Raw genomic sequence first — 19,754 nt, 5'->3', positions numbered from 1 at the left:
GGGGCGCCGACCATGATGGGGGGGGCACCGACCATGATTGGGGGCAATAGGTCTAATTGGGGAGAACAAGCCATTTTTGGCAATTTTCCTATGTGATTTTTAAAAATGTCAGATCGGGGGGGGGGGGCACATGCCACCCTCCTGTGCCCCTATGACGCTATGCCACTGGCACATTCCTATACCCAACCAAACTTGAGTACTCCTGTGATGCATACCTGCATAGCAAAGGAACTATTTCAGTGTTATTTTCAGTGCTCCTTTCTATTGTGTAAATTTTCAGTGTGGATTTCATATATTTTCAGTGTTTTAGCTTCATAGTGAAGTAAGCAAAGAGATAAGATAAAGTATGAAAAACAAGTGGTTACATGCATCATTTTGTAAAACAAGTGGTAGTTTCTCACCAAAAACAAGATAAGAAATTGATATTGGTCAAATTCATCTGATAACTTGGGCATTATATCAAACCAGGCGATACACAGAAGATGAAGCGGTCAGCACCCGGGTCATTTGACTAGAACCAACTGAAGAGTGATATTGGAACCCATCTAGTTCAGGTAGGTTATGTTTTCTGTTTTAATAATATTCATAATAATATGCACAATTTTTTTGCTTATTTTTGATATTGGGCTATTGTAGTTGAAATCCACCTGCCTGCTATGGAAGATATGGTCTTAATCTCCCACACAGGGGATGAAAATTCAAATCAATGCATTGAATATTCAGTCAAAAACAGTTTTTCCCTAACTGTATATAGCAAGATTCAAGTTTAAAAGAGTATATACCTAGTAAACACAATGTTTTTAAAAGTTATAAACGTACCATAAGCTCGTCGTGGACAAAATGGACAGAAGTGTTTCACATACAGAGCTATACAATACTAGTTTTAAATTTAGCCTCAAAAGTTCTCAATGGTTTATTCAGTAATTTTATATCATCATGATCATAGCAATAGCTGGTCAGAAGACAAAGACAAATCAAATAAAATTTCCCCATTTGATCAGGACAATTTTGTATTCATTTCTTTTCTGTTAGAGTATCAATTTATCAACAATGAAGTTACTTGTAGTACTTTTGTTGGCCGCTGTGGCCTATGGCGCCCGTTACGAGAAGGCTACCACCAAAATTCCAGGAAGCTTCCTGATCAAAGTAAAGGTAAAGAATGTTTCTTTTTTGTGATAGCTTTTTTAATGTGGTGACCTGGTCGAGAGTCGAGAGAGAGGGAGACATAGATGTAATGAATGGACAGACATTGGAGACAACTATCGGAAGAAGAGGGAAAGACAGTGAGAAATGTGCCACATGAGAGAGAAAGTAGCTTTCCTAATTATAATAGATTTTTTACTATTAAAATACAAAGATCTATAAAGATTGGAGGCTATATACATCAGTTTCCTAGTGTCCTTTTCTAGTCTGTGATTTTTAATTCTTTGATTCAGTTACATAATTGTGTCCAGAATTCAAAACCTGACACTCATCTTTCTTTTTCACTGGTTTTATGTTACCATGGTTACTGCAGGACCGTGTTTCCCTTAGTGGATTTGTCAACCAATTTGAGAGCCAATTTGTGAAAGGCAAAGTCAACTTCAAATGGGACAACCTTAACACCATTTCGGTTAATCTCCCAGAGGTCTTTGTTCAACGTGTAAGTTGATATTGATACAATAAATATTGATAATAATAGTGTTGTCCTTATTTACTTACTTGCTTCATTTTCCGAAATTACTTAGTATAATGAAATAATGGTTAGACCATAAACTTACGTTAAACTAACAAGATTTTTATTCTCAAATCAATAAAAATAACTGTCATATAATTTTATTTTGGCATCAGAGTAAAACAATTTTAAATTAAAAACAAATAAAAATACAATGTTTCTGCAATCCTGTGTATGATGCATAAGCCTTTTCCCTTGTTTATATGATATGTTAGGCTAGTGGGTAGGCATCATGAAATTAATCTTATAGACGAATCCAACGAGCCAAGTCATGGTCAGGATTTGGTCGGCCATATTTTGGGTACCCTCATGCACCAAACAGGTGTTGTGAGTACCCAATTGGGTGGATTAAACACGCTTAAAATTTGATGTTAGATTCTTTTGTGTTGTAAACTGTCATCATTCTTTTGTCTATGTGTAACACGGGTGATAGAATGCAGTTTATAATACCCTAGGCCGCATCATCCCACATTTTAGGTGGGATAGTTGGGTACCCATCGTGGCTAATGGCTGCCATTGAGGAGCAGGAATGCGTGAAATTTGTCTGCTCTTCCATAAGGCTTGAGACCTGTTTAGGGTGTGTTCATAAATACTTTGGTGGTGGGGGGGTTGGAAAATAAGGTGTGTCAAAAATATTTTGGGTCCTAAAAAGGGGGGATAAAAAAAAATTCAGTCCTTTAATAGGGGGGATCAAACAATTTTGAGGGTAAAAGTCCGGGGTAAAATGTACGAGAATTAAAAGCATGTACATTCACGCTCCGGCGTGCATGAATGTTAAGTATTCAGTTATGTACTCTCAAGCTTCAAATCAACAAAATGTGTGTAATTTACAATTAGGGTGTAACACTATGACTCCAATGAGTACCGGTAATAACTCCAAACGGCAATTTTGAGCTAATGAGTTGATGACCCATAGGCGTAGATCCCGGAACTTATTTTGTTGGCAAAAGGTGCTGGATTCACTGGAATTCAAGAAATTTTATTCCAATCCCAATGTCAAAAAGAAATCTATGCCACTGTTAATGACGCATATTTTTGGTTTCTTTTTAGGACATAATGGAGAAAAAATAAAAAAATTTTAGACCATAAAAAGGGGGGATAAAAAAATCCACCCTTTTTAGGGGGATCAAATATTTTTTGATGTACGAGGCTCCAACTTTTCTAACCCCCACCAAAGTATTTATGAACACTCCCTTATCAGGGATAGTCTGTGCAGCTAAGTGGTTGGATCGTCAGACTCTCTATCCGAAGGTCTGAGGTTCAAATCCCACTCACAGGCAGGTGTGTCTGGAGTTTTTTCTCTGTCTCATCTGCCTATGAATGTTCTGTTCCCATCCCGGTTCCCATTGTAATTTCATATTTTAGTGTGTGATGTGTCATGTGTGGTTCTTCTTTTCCCTGTAAACAGGAGCCCCTTAAAAATGAAACTATATAGTGTAACAAATTTATATAGCATATTTGCAATGATCCTGCACAAGCTATTTTCCAAGAAATCATCATCTGAATCTCCTTGTAATGATTTGCCTTTTACCAGCTACTTACTCTTGATGCCATTGAATACGTTGAGGAGGATGGTGTATTCTACACACAAGCAGTAGGATCATGGGGAATCGACCGTATTGATCAAAGGGACCTGCCACTCGATCTCAGCTACACAGCACCACGTATGTATAGATCATGTTGTATTTTCATACCCTTCTCATCATGATGTCTGTCCATTGATCTGTCTGTCTTGCTCCTCTGCCACTCTCATTCTCCCCCTTTCTCGGGGGTGGGGGTGGAAGGAGGTAATTCTGGCCAGGTACCCATGCTGGATCCGAATTTAGTGAGACTAGCGCTAGTCGAGACTTTGCAGGGAGGTAAATAAGGATAATTTACTGGGTGGGCAATTTAATTTAATTTTGCCCTCAAATAATAGGAAATAATTTACTGGGTGGGCACCGATAATTAATGGCATCCAGGCGTTTGGATTTTCGAAAATATAGACATGTTTATGCGTACAATTTGGCTTTGATGTAAAAAGTAGACTTAACTCTCCCCTTAAATGCATCTTATGCCAATTTTTAGCATACTAAAGCTATTTAATTTCGCTAGTACTTAATTTCGCTAATTGCCAATGATCACCATTTTTATGGGTATTTAATTTCCCTAATCCAGCAATTTATGTGTACAATTCAATGTAAAACTGTTCAATTTGCGGGTATTTAATTTCACGAATTAAGGCTTCTAGCGAAATTAGCGAAATTAAATCCCTAGCGAAATTAAGTGGTTTTACAGTATTCATGCAGTAACTTTCAAGAAAAATTGTATAACATATTATATTTCACTTTGGGTATTTAGAAATCTTATACTAATTTTCAATCACCATTACTCTAACTAATTTACTGGGTGGGCATTTTTGGGCAATGGGCAAGTTGAATTAACTGGGTGGGCAAAATAATTTACTGGGTGGGCAAATGCCCACCCAGTTAACATGTTATTTACCTCCCTGGTCGAGAGTCTCCCATGCCCACTAGGGTATCAAATGTCATTTCTGGTACAATAATTGTCATATTTGTGCACTTGGATTTGGTCCAGATTTCTATGAAAGCATAGGCCCTACCCCTATACCGGTACTACTCGTTTTTGCTGGTGGAAATTCCCACCAGGGTGTGTTCTTATACAAATCTGGTCCTGCTAGGGGTATATTTTTACTTCAAAGTAGTCTCAGTAGGGGTTACCTCCAGGAACTCTGGATCTAGCAAGGGTTCCCAGAAAATTCCCCACCAGGGTGTGTTCTTATACAAATCTGGTCCTGCTAGGGGTATATTTTTACTTCAAAGTAGTCTCAGTAGGGGTTACCTCCAGGAACTCTGGATCTAGCAAGGGTTCCCAGAAAATCAGTGAGACCCCCCCCTCCACCAGGCCTTAGCTCCCTCTCGCTTTCTTTCTTTTGCAATAATGTGCATGATTTTGTTGTCCACTGAGTCAGTGAGTTCGGATGGGTGAGTTGTATTCAGTGTCCTCCAACACCTGATATGACACATATTAGGGTGTACATAGAATAATTATAGCCCCCCTGTTGTGAACTATTATAGTGCATTGCATATGTACTTGCTCAATTAGCATTTTGTGGCAAATTTATTACAAACTTGAATGTGGTTCTGAGGCAAATGCCCGCCCCCCCCAGTCAAAACAATTGCCTCCCAGATTCCCAGATTAGCAACCTAAAATTATGAAAATTTCCACTTTTTGCGGCAATGTTTTGCAAAATTGGTTGATCCTCGACCCTAAAAGTTACTTGGCCTCAAAGATATTTTTGGTAAAGTTAGATCAGAATTTGTGTACATATTCACATAACCTCCTTCAACTCATTTGCATTAGAATTGAATACCAGGATCGTATTCTGATTTGTTGAACTTCTCATTAGCATACTTTTGGATACCTCCATATTTGGGTTTACCTAATTAATTATTAATGATGATTACGTTGTTTACATCATGACATCATTAGAGCTTGTCACACGTCCGATTCGAAACATGAAAACATTTGCACTTTTCTTTCCATTAATGTTATATCATGAAATACCATATAGTGGAGGTGTTAGTTTTTGGGCGCCCGCCTTAAGCGGGTGCACCTTATTGGCATGACTTTGTGAAAAGCTTCTAATTTCACTCTTGCTAGAATAAAACCACAATTTGCTTGGATTTTATTTTATTATTGTTTTCTCATATGCACGGGATAAAATCTTGTGCGTATATTCTTTGTTTAAAATACAAAATTAATGGACTTATAATAAAAATTCCTTTAAAAAAGGAATGGGGCGCCCAATGTGAGCTTGGACGTGATATGGTGAATTCCATGGCATGGTGTTTAGATTTGATATTATAATGATTTTTTCTAGGGAAGAGTAGAAGATGATCAAATGCAAATGTGTTTGATTGGGGAAGGTGTATCACAGGACCGTTTTGGATGAAATAAATTGAATTGGAATGAAGCTGTCGTGTCAATTTGCGATTATGTGGGGTGGGGAGTTCTGTTTTTGGGGCATATTGTAGTGATGATATTGCTTTGGATATTGAATATTGTTGAATTTCGTTATGCATGGGGGTATATGATGGATAGTATAGACACAAGTAAGTAAGCTCCCCCTGGCAAAATATTGGGGGGGGGGGGTTATCCCCCACCCTGGATCTACGCCTATGTTGACCAAAAGAAAAGTTTTTATGAATGTATAACGTCTGTGATTATTGTGATACATATACATCATCTACTTGCTAATACACTGACAATCTAATAGAGATGAAGGATAAAAAACAATTACAGAACATTCATTCTTCATAAAAGTAGCTATATGGGTATACAATGTTTACAAGATAAGAACGTTAATGTTTTGTACATGAGCGTAGCGTCTTTGATACATAGTTGTTAACACACTGAAAATCTGACTAGAGATTTACAATTTGATGATATCCAAAAGAATACTTAGCATTGAAGAATTTAAAAAGTTACAGAACTTTCATTTGTTAACATACGTAGCAACAAATTGAAAATACAAGCGTAACGTTTTGTTCATAATCGTATCATCCTCGACACATCTAGGATCCGCATAATTTGTTGATTAATGTCATAAACAGTCACAAAAGATTTATGGTCTTATCATTTTAAGGGGGACCCGATATTGCATTTGAAAGAACCAGCCTTTTCAATAACTATCAAAACTGCTGGGTACCAAACTTTTTGATACAGCCTGTACATGTTGTATAGTAATTTCAATTACACCATGCAGATAGATAAGACCTTGGTAAGATAAGCATGTTAATTGTTATGTCACTATCACTATCTTGATCTTGATAAGATGCCTACTCATACACTGTACCCTGCTGCCTGCTTAATAAAGAAGGACAACTATACAACATATATGTGTACATTCATTGAATGACTTTGAAACTTTGGGTACAAAAACTCATACTCTGCAAGTTAGGTCAACTTTTGCACTATGATTGTTTATTTGAGGTTATTGAACTATGCCATTGAGATTAGGCTATTGTGGTCCATAGTGTGATAGTGTTGGTCACCGTCTATCGGGTTCTAAGAGGCGGTAAACTAGTTTAAGCCCGTACAAAGGTCACGGGTTATTTGGTGTTTTTATAAGTCCATTAATTTTGTATTTTAAACAAAGAATATACGCACAAGATTTTATCCCATCCATATCAGAAAACAATAATAAAATCAAATCCAAGCAAATTGTGGTTTTATTTCTGAGCTGGGCATAATTTTAGCAAAACAATTGCGAAGTAAATCTAGCAAGACCGAAATTAGAAACTTTTTGCAAAGTCAAGCCTAATAATGGGGCTGCCGCCGTAGCGGGCGCCCCAAAAACACCAAATAAACTGTGACCTTTGTGCCGGGCTTAAACCAGTTTACCGCCTCTTAGAACCCGATAGACGGTGACCAACACTATGGACCACAATAGCCTAATCTCAATGGCATAGTCCAATAACCTCAAATAAACAATCATAGTGCAAAATTTGATCTAACTTGCAGAGTATGAGTTTTTGTACCCAAAGTTTCAAAGTCATTCAATGAATGTACAAATGTATGTTGTATTAGTTGTCCTTGTTTAATGAATAGGCATCTTATCAAGATCAAGATAGTGATAGTGACATAACAATTAACATGCTTATCTTACCAAGGTCTTATCTATCTGCATGGTGTAAATTGAAAATTATGGTGTATTATTGTTTTAAGGATGAAACAACTGGCCAAGTTCTTTTGCATGGAAATTAGAACAAATTACTATACAAGCTGTATCAAAAAGTTTGGTACCCAGCCGTTTTGATAGTTATTGAAAAGCCTGGTTCTTCCAAATGCAATATCGGGTCCCCCTTAAAATGATTAAATGATTAGACCATAAATCTTTTGTGACTGTTTATGACATTAATCAACAAATTATGCGGATCCTAGATGTGTCGAGGATGTTACGTTTATGAACAAAACGTTACGTTTGTATTTTCAACATTGTTAATCATTGCTACGTGTATGTTAACAAATGAAAGTTCTGTAATTTTTTTAATTCTTCAATGCTAAGTATTCTTTTGGATATCATCAAATTGTAAATCTCTTGTCAGATTTTCAGTGTGTTAACAACTATGTATCAAAGACGTTACGTTCATGTACAAAACATTAACGTTCTTATCTTGTAAACATTGTATACCCATAGCTACTTTTATGAAGAATGAATGTTCTGTAATTGTTTTTTATCCTTCACCTCTATTAGATTGTCAGTGTATTAGCAAGTAGAAGCAATATCATCACTACAATATGCCCCAAAAACAGAACTCCCCCACCCCACATAATCGCAATTGACACGACAGCTTCATTCCAATTCAATTTATTTTATCCAAAATGGTCCTGTGATACACCATCCCCAATCAAACACATTTGCATTTGATCATCTTCTACTCTTCCCTGAGTAGATCATTATAATATCAAATTTAAACACCATGCCATGGAATTCACCATATCACGTCCAAGCTCACATTGGGCGCCCCATTCCTTTTTTAAAGGAATTTTTTATTTATATAAGGAAAATATTCCTGGCGATGACCCCATGTTGACAATGGCTAAATCAGGGAACTTCTATTATTATCGGGAATTGCCTGTCACACATGATCGCACACAAGGTCGTAGGCAATTGGTCGGACCTCATCTGCCCAGAACATATTGACCCAGGTCAGCATACCGCCATATCCTTCCCGACATGCTTAGTAGCCAAGTCCATAGAAGAGTGGATCCACACACTATGTACACAAATATACATTTGGCCACATTTTATTATACGATTAATACAAATTTATTAAACATGGTAACAAATATTCTCTAGCAAATCGGTTATAGATGGAACTGGTAGGCATATTATAAATTCGGGATATTAAATATCTTCCTGACCAGCCAGATCTGCGCATGGTCAAAGACAAGTATCAGACCGACGCAAACTGGCTTAGTCTCCACATCAGCCAGTTTGGTTCCGCCCCTCCACAGGGAACGTAACCTGTGGAGGAGACTCGGTTGGACCTGGTCAGACCTCATCTCTCCCCATCGATTGTGACCTATAATCCCCGCCATTGCCCTTATGAACTCACATCCGCCTGGCTAAATATGCTGTATTATGCTGCATATTATTATGTTGTTTCTGGTGCTATAATTGTATACATATTTATAATGATATGATCGTTCTGTATTTCACGAGGGTATTTTCTTTGCTTGACGCCTCGCTTTTCCGTGATCTTTCATCCTCGTGCAATATTGTTTGATCTTTTTGGATCTGTTCAGACTGTCTTATATTATATTATGTTATATTTTTATGCTATATGTATTACTTATCAATATGCCTGTGTATTAGCTTTTGTAGTGGGTTGAGCTATATTGGTGTTGTTCTGTCTTTTGTGTTATTTGTCCTGCCTTGGACGGGTGCAACATCGGTTTTCTCTTCCCACGGCAAATAGTGTTGTTTTATAAATGCATTTCTGTTTGGCTTTATTTAATTGATTGCATCATTAATTGTTTAATTTTTGCTTCAACCACTTGGCGTGTTTTTCTAGTGTCTCCGGTTCTCGCGGCCTGCTGCTTTGCGTTCTTTTTGCCTCTCCCCGCTCAACACTGCGTAAAGCACGCCTGGTGGTGGTTATGATTTCGTTGTTCTCTGAATTAGCATTTATGCTGTGTTGTAATAATTTTGCTTGATTTTATCTTGTTTTGCTCTATTGGGCTTTTTAAATTTGTAGTATATCTTGTAGTTAAGGTTTTTTCTGTAAAGCGCATTGAGAAACTGTTTTGTTTGTAACGCGCTCTATAAGTGTATATTATTATTATTATTATTAGTTCTGGAAAGGGTCCGGCGACGGTCCGCCATTTTTTTCTTCAGATTTTGGGGTCATTTAGTAGACTTGCTTACCAGTCATTTTCATTATCCTAACTACAGTGTGCACATTGAAAAGTGAACTTGACGTATGTGATGCTAAAAAATTTTGCCGTACCTTTTTAAAATTCATTTTTAAGCCGGATTGGCTACGTTTATGCCACGATCGGTATCTGGATGACCAGTTCTTGTGTATATTAGAATTCTGTGCTTAGCCTCCTCCAACAACCCAGAAAAAAACACTCTTGTGCCACCATTGATAGCATCTTTCTAGGCCTACTTTATGAAGCTTCTTTGTATTTTGTTTAATCTCTCTCACAGGCACTGGATCTGGCCAAACTGTATATGTTATTGATACTGGTATCCGCTACACACACAATGACTATGGTGGCAGAGCCTCATTCCACCATGATTACGAGCAAGAGGTAAGTATCTTGTCGAATCGGGGAGATGTTATATAGCCCATACATGTCAGATTTTGACCTACAAGCATGGGCTGATGTTCTGTATAGTTTTGTGTCATGTTATTTGCATATTTATGAATATTAATGAGCTGATTTGCATATTTTCATTAATCCACTCTGCAGCTTAAACTCGATAACCGATCAACTTCAAACTTGGCATGGCGAGTGGATATGGTGGCCTGATGTGCTGTAAAGTTTTGTGTCATGTTATTTGCATATTTATGAATATTGATGAGCTGATTGGCATGCTTTGCCTATAGTTTTGTTAATCCATTCTGCAGCTTATTCGAAAAGACAGATCAACTTCAAACTTGGTATGGTGAGTGGATATGGTAGCTTGATGTGCTGTATAGCTTTGCCTATTTATGAATATTCATGAGCTTATTTGCATTTTCAGCCACTTTTAGTCCATTAGCGCCAATCAATAATGAAGTGGGTGTGTGTGTGTAGGGGGGACTTACAGCCTGAATTGTCAAAAAATTGTTGACAAGAACAAAAAATGGGTCATTTTGCCAAAAGGTGGAGGGGACACGTCACCCCTGCCCCCCTATGATTGACGCCCACACAGTGTCGACACCCTGTATTATAAATAATATGAAATTTGAACTTTTATTGCCAGTTCTAACAAAAGGATTAAGATGAAGTTATATGTTTCATTCAATATCGAAGGTCAAAATCTTCAAACAAGCTCTGATTGAGCTGAAATTCACCAGAAATAATCCTTGTGACATCTAAACACAAAGCAAGTACAGTTAACCCCATCCGTGACCCAGGGGTCAGGCGTCACGTTATAGAGATCAAAGGTTAAATCACTGACATGCTTGGATTGGGCTCATACTCGACAGTAATAGGTTAAAGACCACTAATAGGCCTGGGCGATACATTGAAATACGATGAGGAACTGTTTGTTTTCATGGCATTCAAAAGACTGCATTAAAATCGCTGAAATTGATCAAGTTATATAGCCAAAAAGTACTTTTTAGAGTTTGATGCTTCAAAATGGTACATTTTCTCTCATTATATGACATTTTTGATGTAATAGTACCAAAATTCATACGCACAGCTTCGGTTTTGAGTAAATAGTCGCCTTATCATATTGTAACTTTCAGCTTCGAGGGCGCACTGTCATTTTAAGGTGTTTACGGTTCAGTGCGTTAAAACAAGAAAAGTCTCAGGTCAACCTATGTTGAATTTTTGATCATTTGGCATCTAAATCATATAGTTTACCTGATATTGGTGGCATTGAACTGTGAGAGTTCTGAATATGAGAAAATTCCACCCGAAATTAGGCATTTTCCCATTGAAACCCGTGTAATACATAATTAGTGGTATTTAACCTAATACACGGTTGTTTGATGGGATCATTTATTAGTTTTTCAAACAAAACATCATGTATAACTAGATTTTAGGCTTAAACAGTTAAAAGTGATATCGTGCTAATGTATACAGATGCTTTTGAGTTGATCTCAACTTTAATTTCCCCTCTTTTACAAAAATTATTCACTTTTATAGTATTTTTTAAAGCTTTTTCGGATATAAAATGTATGTATTAATGCCAAAATTGGTGGCTCTATTTAGTTACTGGAAATTACCCTTTCAAGCTTTTAATACAAATAATTCCTTTTATTGTTTGATAAAATATGTTTATAAAATTTCCTTGTTGCTTGTTTCACCTATTCATACTATTCCAGCTGTTTTAATGGCGGTATTAATTACCTACCCCTTGTAAATAAAGAAATATGATTTAGGATAAATAGCGCCATCTATAGTTTGCATTTAGTTAATAATGAAGCCAATTCTATATACATCAAACAGCCGTGAATAACCATTGTGACACAAGAACATGCATTTAATGACATTTGTGACCCAGTGGTCAAGTTATACGGGTCAAAGGTCAAATTTTGAAATCGGTCCAATGGAGCTCAAATTCAACAGGAATGATTCTTATGACATTCTAAATATGTTGAAAATATTTATAATCCCAATGGTCAAAATTTAGGGGTCAATTGTCAAATTTTAAACTTGGTAAAATTTGACCCATTAATGTTGTATTACCTGGACGGCGGCTTGTACTCAGATTCTTTTGACTCTAGTTATTATTTGTTTAGGGCACTGGTGAGGACTGTAATGGACATGGAACCCATTGTGCCGGTATCGCTGGAAGTGCAACTTATGGTGTCGCTCCGGGAGTGTCACTTAAATCTGTCCGTGTACTGTCATGCTTCGGATCGGGATCAACCACAAATGTTGTAAATGGTATGTATTATTTTTATGTTAGTGCTCATGAGCTTTCCTTCCACCAAATTAGATGTTAAAATATCGCTCAGTCTCAAATGCCATCAACCCACTCACCACTAAAACCTGCAAATGGAGACCTAGACAGTTTTCTGATCTAACTGAGGACCTTGCTCGCCCAAAGCTAGGCTCCAAATTTGTGGACTCATCAGACTTTTTACAATTCCAACTGAAACATGTCCCTACACTGGGAAACAAGAAATGGGGTCCATTTCACTAAACCTTTAACCCTACTCAAGCAACTATTTGTTAAGTTACGAACACCCAATACTAGACATAACTCTATGAAGGGTCCCTGTAGCAAATCCTCGGTTGCAGGTAGATGGTAAAGAGTTAGCACAAGGTCCATGTTTGCAGGTCTTTACCAAATCACCCCTACCCATCACACTGTCACACTCACTACATTATCAATTAAGTGTAATGTTATTTCGGTCCACTTTATGTGACATGATCCATGAAATGTGATTTGAGAAAATCAAACCAGCAAAATAATAAAGCAAATCATAAGAAATCTGGACCAATTTGTCCTCCTATATCTGTAATATACTAAGTGATCCTTCTTTTAAAGCAGTGTATCATTTTAATCAAAATTTATTTATTTCACTTTTCATTACGATAAAATCATCTAAAGAAGAAATTCCGCAAATATTCATCATGGAAGTGGCTATGTAATTCTCTTGGTTACTGGATCACGCTATTTTGGTATGCCTTCGAGTGCTATATGTATACTTTGTGTGGTGATCGTTTTCATCGTGACTCATTACTCAAGAGCGTGATCCTGTTGACATAGTAACATTACATAACTTTGATACTGAATTCTGTAAAGTAACTGAACACAATTCCAGGATCTCCGAAAGATTTTGGGAGAGGAAGAGAATTCTCACCTAAGGCAAGCCTAAGGCACAAACTCAAGCCAATCATATTCTCACCCAAGTAAGCCCAAGGCTCAAACTCATGCCAATCGTATTCTCCTGGCCAACAGCAGAACGCCTTAACTACTCACCCATCGCACCTACACCAGAATTCATACACAAAACAACCATACATCTGCTCCCACTCTAAACATGCTTTATGATTGTTTGCAGGTGTCAACTCTATCATGGGCCTGAGTGTAGGTTCTATGGCTATTGGTGGTGGTGCATCCTCTACTATGGACAATGCTGTTGCCAGTGCTGTAAACCGAGGTGTTGTAATGTCTGTAGCTGCCGGTAATAACAATGCTAATGCCTGCAACTATTCCCCAGCCAGGGAGCCATCGGTAGGTCATGGTTTACTGTTGCTTTCCCACTTTCATGCTCTGTAACATCGGATATTCCCTAAAATTCCCATCTACAAGCATTAGGTGCCTCTAAATTGAGGGGTTTTTTTTGACGAAAGGCAGACACCATACACAAAAACTTTATTTGGAGTTTGAGCAACTATATTGCTGATCAGGCAGATGTACAAACATGTATTATTGTAAGACCAATAATTTATTGTAATGTTTTTGTGGAGGATATATATGCCTTTTGTCTCTTTCGTCAAAAAAACAACAAAAACAAACAAACCAAAAAAACCCTCATTTAGAGCATACCGGTATATGCTTGTAGACAGTATTTTGCTGTATGTATTATTGTAAAATTTGTGCACAATAATGAAAATATTTTCTGAATCTCTCACCAATTATCAAATTACCATATACCAAATTGACCGAGAAAATGGGTCCATATACAGTGGTGTAGCTGGGATTTTTGTCAGAGGGCAAGCCTCTGTGGGGCAGGGGCCCAACTCCACCAAAATATAGGGGTAGGTGCAGTTGGTACAAAAAAGTCCCCTTTTCAGAGTAAAAATATCAAAGAAGGTGCAAATGAAAAATACAAGAAATACAATACAAGAAACATCGCACATACAGGCTTCTTGACCCCATGTTCTTACTTTTATTTTTGGTTTGGCCCTTTTATTGCTGTTTTACTCGTCTGCTTGTCTGCTATAGGTGCTTTTTGTGCAAGTAGCATTTCAGTGCCTTTCTAACCGTTTGCGCCTTAAAATATTGTCAACAACAATCTGATAATATAATTAGTTCCTATGGAACTGCACCTATTGGTCTGTACGTATACAACATTTCATCTCCTCCTTCCTTTTTTTTCTTTTTGCTGCACTTGGGGGGGCAAATATGTCGTGGGTAATTGCTGCCAGCAGCATGCTACTGCCCATAAACCTCTGTACAATAATTCCAATACTTTATCACAGCTTTTTGTCGGTTAACATTTTATTCATAGGCAATTACGGTTGGATCCACCGATAACCGTGACTATCGTTCACAAGCTTCCAATTATGGAATGTGTTTGGATCTCTTTGCACCAGGAGTCTCTATCACCAGCACCTGGCACACCAGTGACACTGCCACTAATACACTCAGTGGATCCTCCATGGCCTGCGCACATGTCTCAGGTAATAATCCCAACAGGCTAATGCCGCTATAATCCATTTAGAGTCCATACTGAGACTCTGTGTGGAAGAGTTTGGAAATATCTTCCAAAGTGGGAGTATGAATTTCAAATGGAATTAGAATGCTAACCAACTCCACTTAAAACTTTCCCTCCCTCTGTTGAAGATTCAGGTTGAATCTTTCTCAGAGGGTGTATGAAATTCAAATGGAGCTGCCTGACGGGTGCGCACCCGTAAATAGCCTGCATTAAGTTTATGTACAAACAGGGTCCGGGAAAACATCATTTTCTTGACTTGAGAGCGACTCAGTTCTTCAAAACTTACACTTTCTGCAAGATGAAGGTCAGATAAAGACAGACAGTTCAGTGAAAACATACAGAGTCCAGTGACTTTCCGCAGAAAATTGCCGAGTAGATCACCTTTTAGCCCACACCGCTTATGCCAGCTCACAAATAGCTCAGTGTTTCTGAAATGTAACACATTTTGAAGTTTAGCCAAATCTTCATAAAAAGTTGGATCCTGCTCATTTTTCATGTACAATCTATTTCCCAGGCCTAAATGAGGAATAAATGTGAATCAGGGCCTAATAGTTGGGTTTGAAGCCTTTTTTAATGTATATACATTAAGTCACTTTCTCACTTTTCGAAACACTGATTTTTCTTCCAACTGGTGTGCATTCCCAGCAAACACAAAAACGTTTTAAAAACATTTTAAATAGGTTATATTTTGGCTTTTGGTTTAGGTAAAAACGTTTAAATAACATTAAAATGTCGGGTTATATAAAGGTCATGATAACGCTTTTAAAACGTTTTGTATGAAAACACACTACAACAATATTTTTAAATGTTTTCAAAAATGTTATTGTAAACTGTTTTTGCAAACATTTTTGCCAAATATTATGTCAATACTTAAATAACATTATGTTAAAATATTTGAACCCAGTAAACACAGAAATGTTCTTAAAATGTTTTTTTCAAAACCTTTTAATAACATTTAAATGTCGGGTTATATAAAGGTCATGAAAACGTTTTTAAAACGTTATTGAAAATATTTTAGGCAAACATTTTTCGCAAAATATTTTTTCAACCCCAAAATAACATTCTGTTTAGAATGTTTTGTATCAAGTTTTCAAGAATGTTTTTGGAATGTTATTAAAACGTTTCTATACCCTTTATATAACCCGACATTTAAACGCGTTTTCTGTAAAACATTTTGTTTGCTGAGCAGTAGATTATCAAAAATGTTTTTTAAGGTTATGAAAACATTTTATACTCTTAATATACCCTTTATATAACCCGACATTTAAACGTTTTCTGATAACCTTTTATAACCTTTTGCGAATGATGTCGAAAACGTTTTGTGTTTGCTGGGTTGGTTCATTCCATTTTTGAAATTCATATTCTCCCTTTGGAAGATAATTCCAAAATCTTCCACAGGGGTAGTGTGCATTTTAAATGGAATAACCCAATTATACTTTTGAGGAACAGGGGGTATATGGATGTGATTATCACTTTTTTGTTCATAACATCTAAACGGAACATATTTTAGACTTAAAATTTCACCAGGATTATGAGAAAAATAAAGGCTTTCTTCTGATGACAAAATCTCCATTTTGATAGGGAAAAGTGGAGGGATGATCAGGTCACCCATCTTTAATAATTGTCCACACAAGGAGTGTGAATTTCAAATAGGGTTCCCAAAATGGATGACTCCATTTGAAATCTACACCCCCCCCCTGTGTGAGAGATTAAGATTTCAACTGGAATGGCTAAACAGTCACCATAGGCCATTTAATAAAAGGCACTAAATTTAATGCCCACGTGACCCATGGGCGCCGCCATACCAAGACCACCAAGTGATCAGTAGATGTGCTATAATGCTAAGAGATAGGAATTTTTCAGACAAATATTTAAATTTTAGAAGTTTTTACTGACGGAAAAGAAAGTTATTATTGGAAACTATTACAATAATACTACAAAGTTTCAAAAAAATGACAAATTTGCTAGAAAATTTGAACATGCATTCTGCATTTCCAATTGAAATACACAGGAAGACCACCCACTGTGCCAAAGGACACTTTTCCGGACATTCTGTCTAGAGGCTGTAATGTCAGCGCCCATCTGGTCACATGCACATTAAACTAAGATCCTTTATTTAAATACCATAGGACTGCTAAATGTCAGATGACTCAACTCAAACAGATTTTTTGATTATTTTGTTAATTTTTCAACATATTTTTGCTTTCTTATTTCAGGTGCCGCTGCTCTCCTCCTTGCTCGTGGTGTCCCTGCTGGTAGCGTACCAAGCACAATGGTTAGTGAGGCTACCCCAAATAAGATTTCCGATCCATCTGGAAGTAACAACAAACTCCTCTATGTTCAGTAAAATCTAATTTAATAGTAAGTATGTAATAGCAAGTTACAAATGTGACCGTCCACGGCGAATGAGCCGTAAATTCCTCCCCCGGTCAATTTTGTTTTATTTCGTGTTTAAAAAAATAAACATCATAAACTTAAAAATGGTATATCATTTGCCTTCAAACGATATCCAGAAGCGGGGTTATGGTTTGTTAAACTTTGCTCCTTCAACAAAATTATAGCTTTTTACGTTTTTACATGTGTCTCTTTTTCCACATTGTTGGCAATAAATATCAAACAGTCATAATTGGCGGTCATTTCAAATCATCCCCAAGTCAATGAGGTTTAAGAAAGTTCTCTCATTGTTAATTGTTGGTTATGCATACCTGTACAAAATACAATGCCTGGTAACCCACCACTTGAACAGGATTTAGCAATATAAGCAAACAAAGACCAGAGCTATTTAAAGTTCTATAGCCATCTAAGGTAGAAGCTTATTATCCACTTCAACAATAGGATTATTGATTAGTTTTTGACTATCGAAATGAGATGGATGTCGGGCCAGCTTAAGTTAGCGATGAATATGACCTTCGTACACATTTTACACCGTAACTCAGAATACAATTTAGGGAATTTACGGCTCATTTGTGCTGCCGGGTCACAAATATTTTTTTTTTCTCTATAAATAGTTGTGTAGCCAGGGAGTGTGAGGGTACTATGCACAGAAGTTTGTAGGGAAAAATGGGGATGGCAAAGAGTAAAGAGAGTCATTAAAATGACTGGTGGCGTGTGCAGCACATTGAAAGTTGTGGGGCCAGGTTGTTCAGTTTCCCTGAATGGAGTCTGGATTTGGAGTGTAAGGTGCGGGCCTGCGAGCGGCTTGCCGCGAAGCCCCTCACGGGTGGGGTCTAGGGGGCTGCGATAGGGCCCCTGGTGGGGGGTCCAGGGGGCAGCGCCCCAGAAGCTCTGGGGTTTTAGCATTTTAAAAGGCCAAGGAATCCTATTTTGAGGGGGCAAATTTTGATGTTTTTGCACCGTCAAAAGTGACGGACTCTTTCATAAATACTTTTTTTTCCTTCCACAGGACCTTCCAATTTCCCCCGAATAACTGATATCCCCCGAATGACCAACAAAAGTGTATACGCCACTGAAAATGACTAAAAATGGGACAAAAAATTGGCAAATCAGATGAAAATGTAGCAAATGGGAATTTGGCATTGCCTCAACACTAAAAGGCTATTTGGGTTGAAAAATGCATTTTATGATGACCTTTGATTTTCATGAGTTCAAAATTGAAAGTTGGTCTTAAGGGTGGTCTTAACCCTGGAATTATGGAAACTTTCGGGCTTCATAACTGCTAAATTATTAGTCTAAAGAATATAAAAGTATACATTTTTAGACTGGAAATGACTTGCTGAATTCATCTGTGAGGTCCAATTTGGGCCAAAATGCTCATTTTTGGAGAAAATCCCAAAAAACGGGTTTTTTGGCCCAAATTTTTTCGTGCAACGTAATTTTTTTATTAATTTTTAAAAACTAGATAAAAACATCTAGGGACTGTTTCTTTATTTTTTTGACCAACTTTGAGAAATTTGCACCAAAATGGTTAAAAATGCAAAATTTTCAAAAAAATCATAAAAAGCCTGATTTTACCCAAATTTCAAATATTTTTGGTGAAGTTGGTCAAAATTCAAAAAAATGAAAAAAAATTTTATCTAGTTTTTAAAAATTAATAAAAAATTTTTTTTGGCCAAACATTTTTTTTGTTACGTTGTCCGAAAGTTTTCATAATTCCAGGGTTCAGACCAACCTTAATGTACATATGGCTATTTCATGGATGTTTTTTTTTTTTGCTTTTCAGAAACGCACTACATGGACGCACACATCTCACTTTACCTGTAGTTTAAAATCCACAATAACATGATTTTGCCTGATTTTGGACAATAAAAGAAATTTCAGTTAAGTCATTATACTATGTCATTATACTATGTTTCATAACTGAGAACATCACAAATATCTGAATTGGACCATTAGGTAATTGGTAAAATTTTCCCAATGTCTTGTAAAAACAAACAACTCAAATCATGGACACAAATGTTGGCACACTTTGACTGTCTTTTTGGTTACAAAAATGTCCATGCCCCCCCCCCCCATTGAAAAATGAGGTTAGGGAAGAGTAGGATATACAGAGCGGAGTCTATACTTCAAAAATACATGGTAGACTTGTTTCACCCACCTTCATAATATTAGTATGACACTCATTTATTGTTTTGAGCAAGTGTGCCAACTATTTTTTCATTGATTGTATAGAAGTAATTCAGATTAGATTATATGTTCAAGATAATTAGTGAAATAAACACCAATCATTTTATGCAAACACAATTGTCTAGATTTTATGTATTATTATTTTGTCTTGATGGTCATAAATACAGTACCTCCACAAAACCCTTTCCACATCTCGCATACCACATTATTATAGTCAGGGTTGTAGCTACGCCGGGCGCTGCCGGGCGGGGCTGCCAGGCACCAAAACAAAATAAATTAATTAATTAATATATATTTACAATTTTTTTTTTTTAATAAATGATTTTTTCATC

The 19,754-nt window shown here is 36.9% G+C and overlaps 1 protein-coding gene across 1 annotated transcript; it reads left to right on the top strand.

Moving 5' to 3' along the window:
• The first annotated feature begins 1,050 nt into the window (after window positions 1–1,050).
• LOC140167700 (aqualysin-1-like) lies at window positions 1,051–19,099 on the top strand. The gene is made up of 9 exons (XM_072190997.1): window positions 1,051–1,152; window positions 1,517–1,642; window positions 3,249–3,378; window positions 9,936–10,039; window positions 12,187–12,334; window positions 13,459–13,631; window positions 14,632–14,803; window positions 17,055–17,199; window positions 19,019–19,099. The coding sequence occupies exons 1-8, from the start codon at window positions 1,051–1,053 to the stop codon at window positions 17,183–17,185; spliced, it is 1,086 nt and encodes a 361-aa protein (XP_072047098.1). The 3' UTR covers window positions 17,186–17,199; window positions 19,019–19,099.
• Window positions 19,100–19,754: the final 655 nt, after the last annotated feature.

Source organism: Amphiura filiformis, chromosome 13 (genome assembly GCF_039555335.1).
Source record: "Amphiura filiformis chromosome 13, Afil_fr2py, whole genome shotgun sequence".
NCBI classification, from domain to species: Eukaryota; Metazoa; Echinodermata; class Ophiuroidea; order Amphilepidida; family Amphiuridae; genus Amphiura; species Amphiura filiformis.
This window is presented reverse-complemented; position numbering and strand designations above follow the sequence as displayed.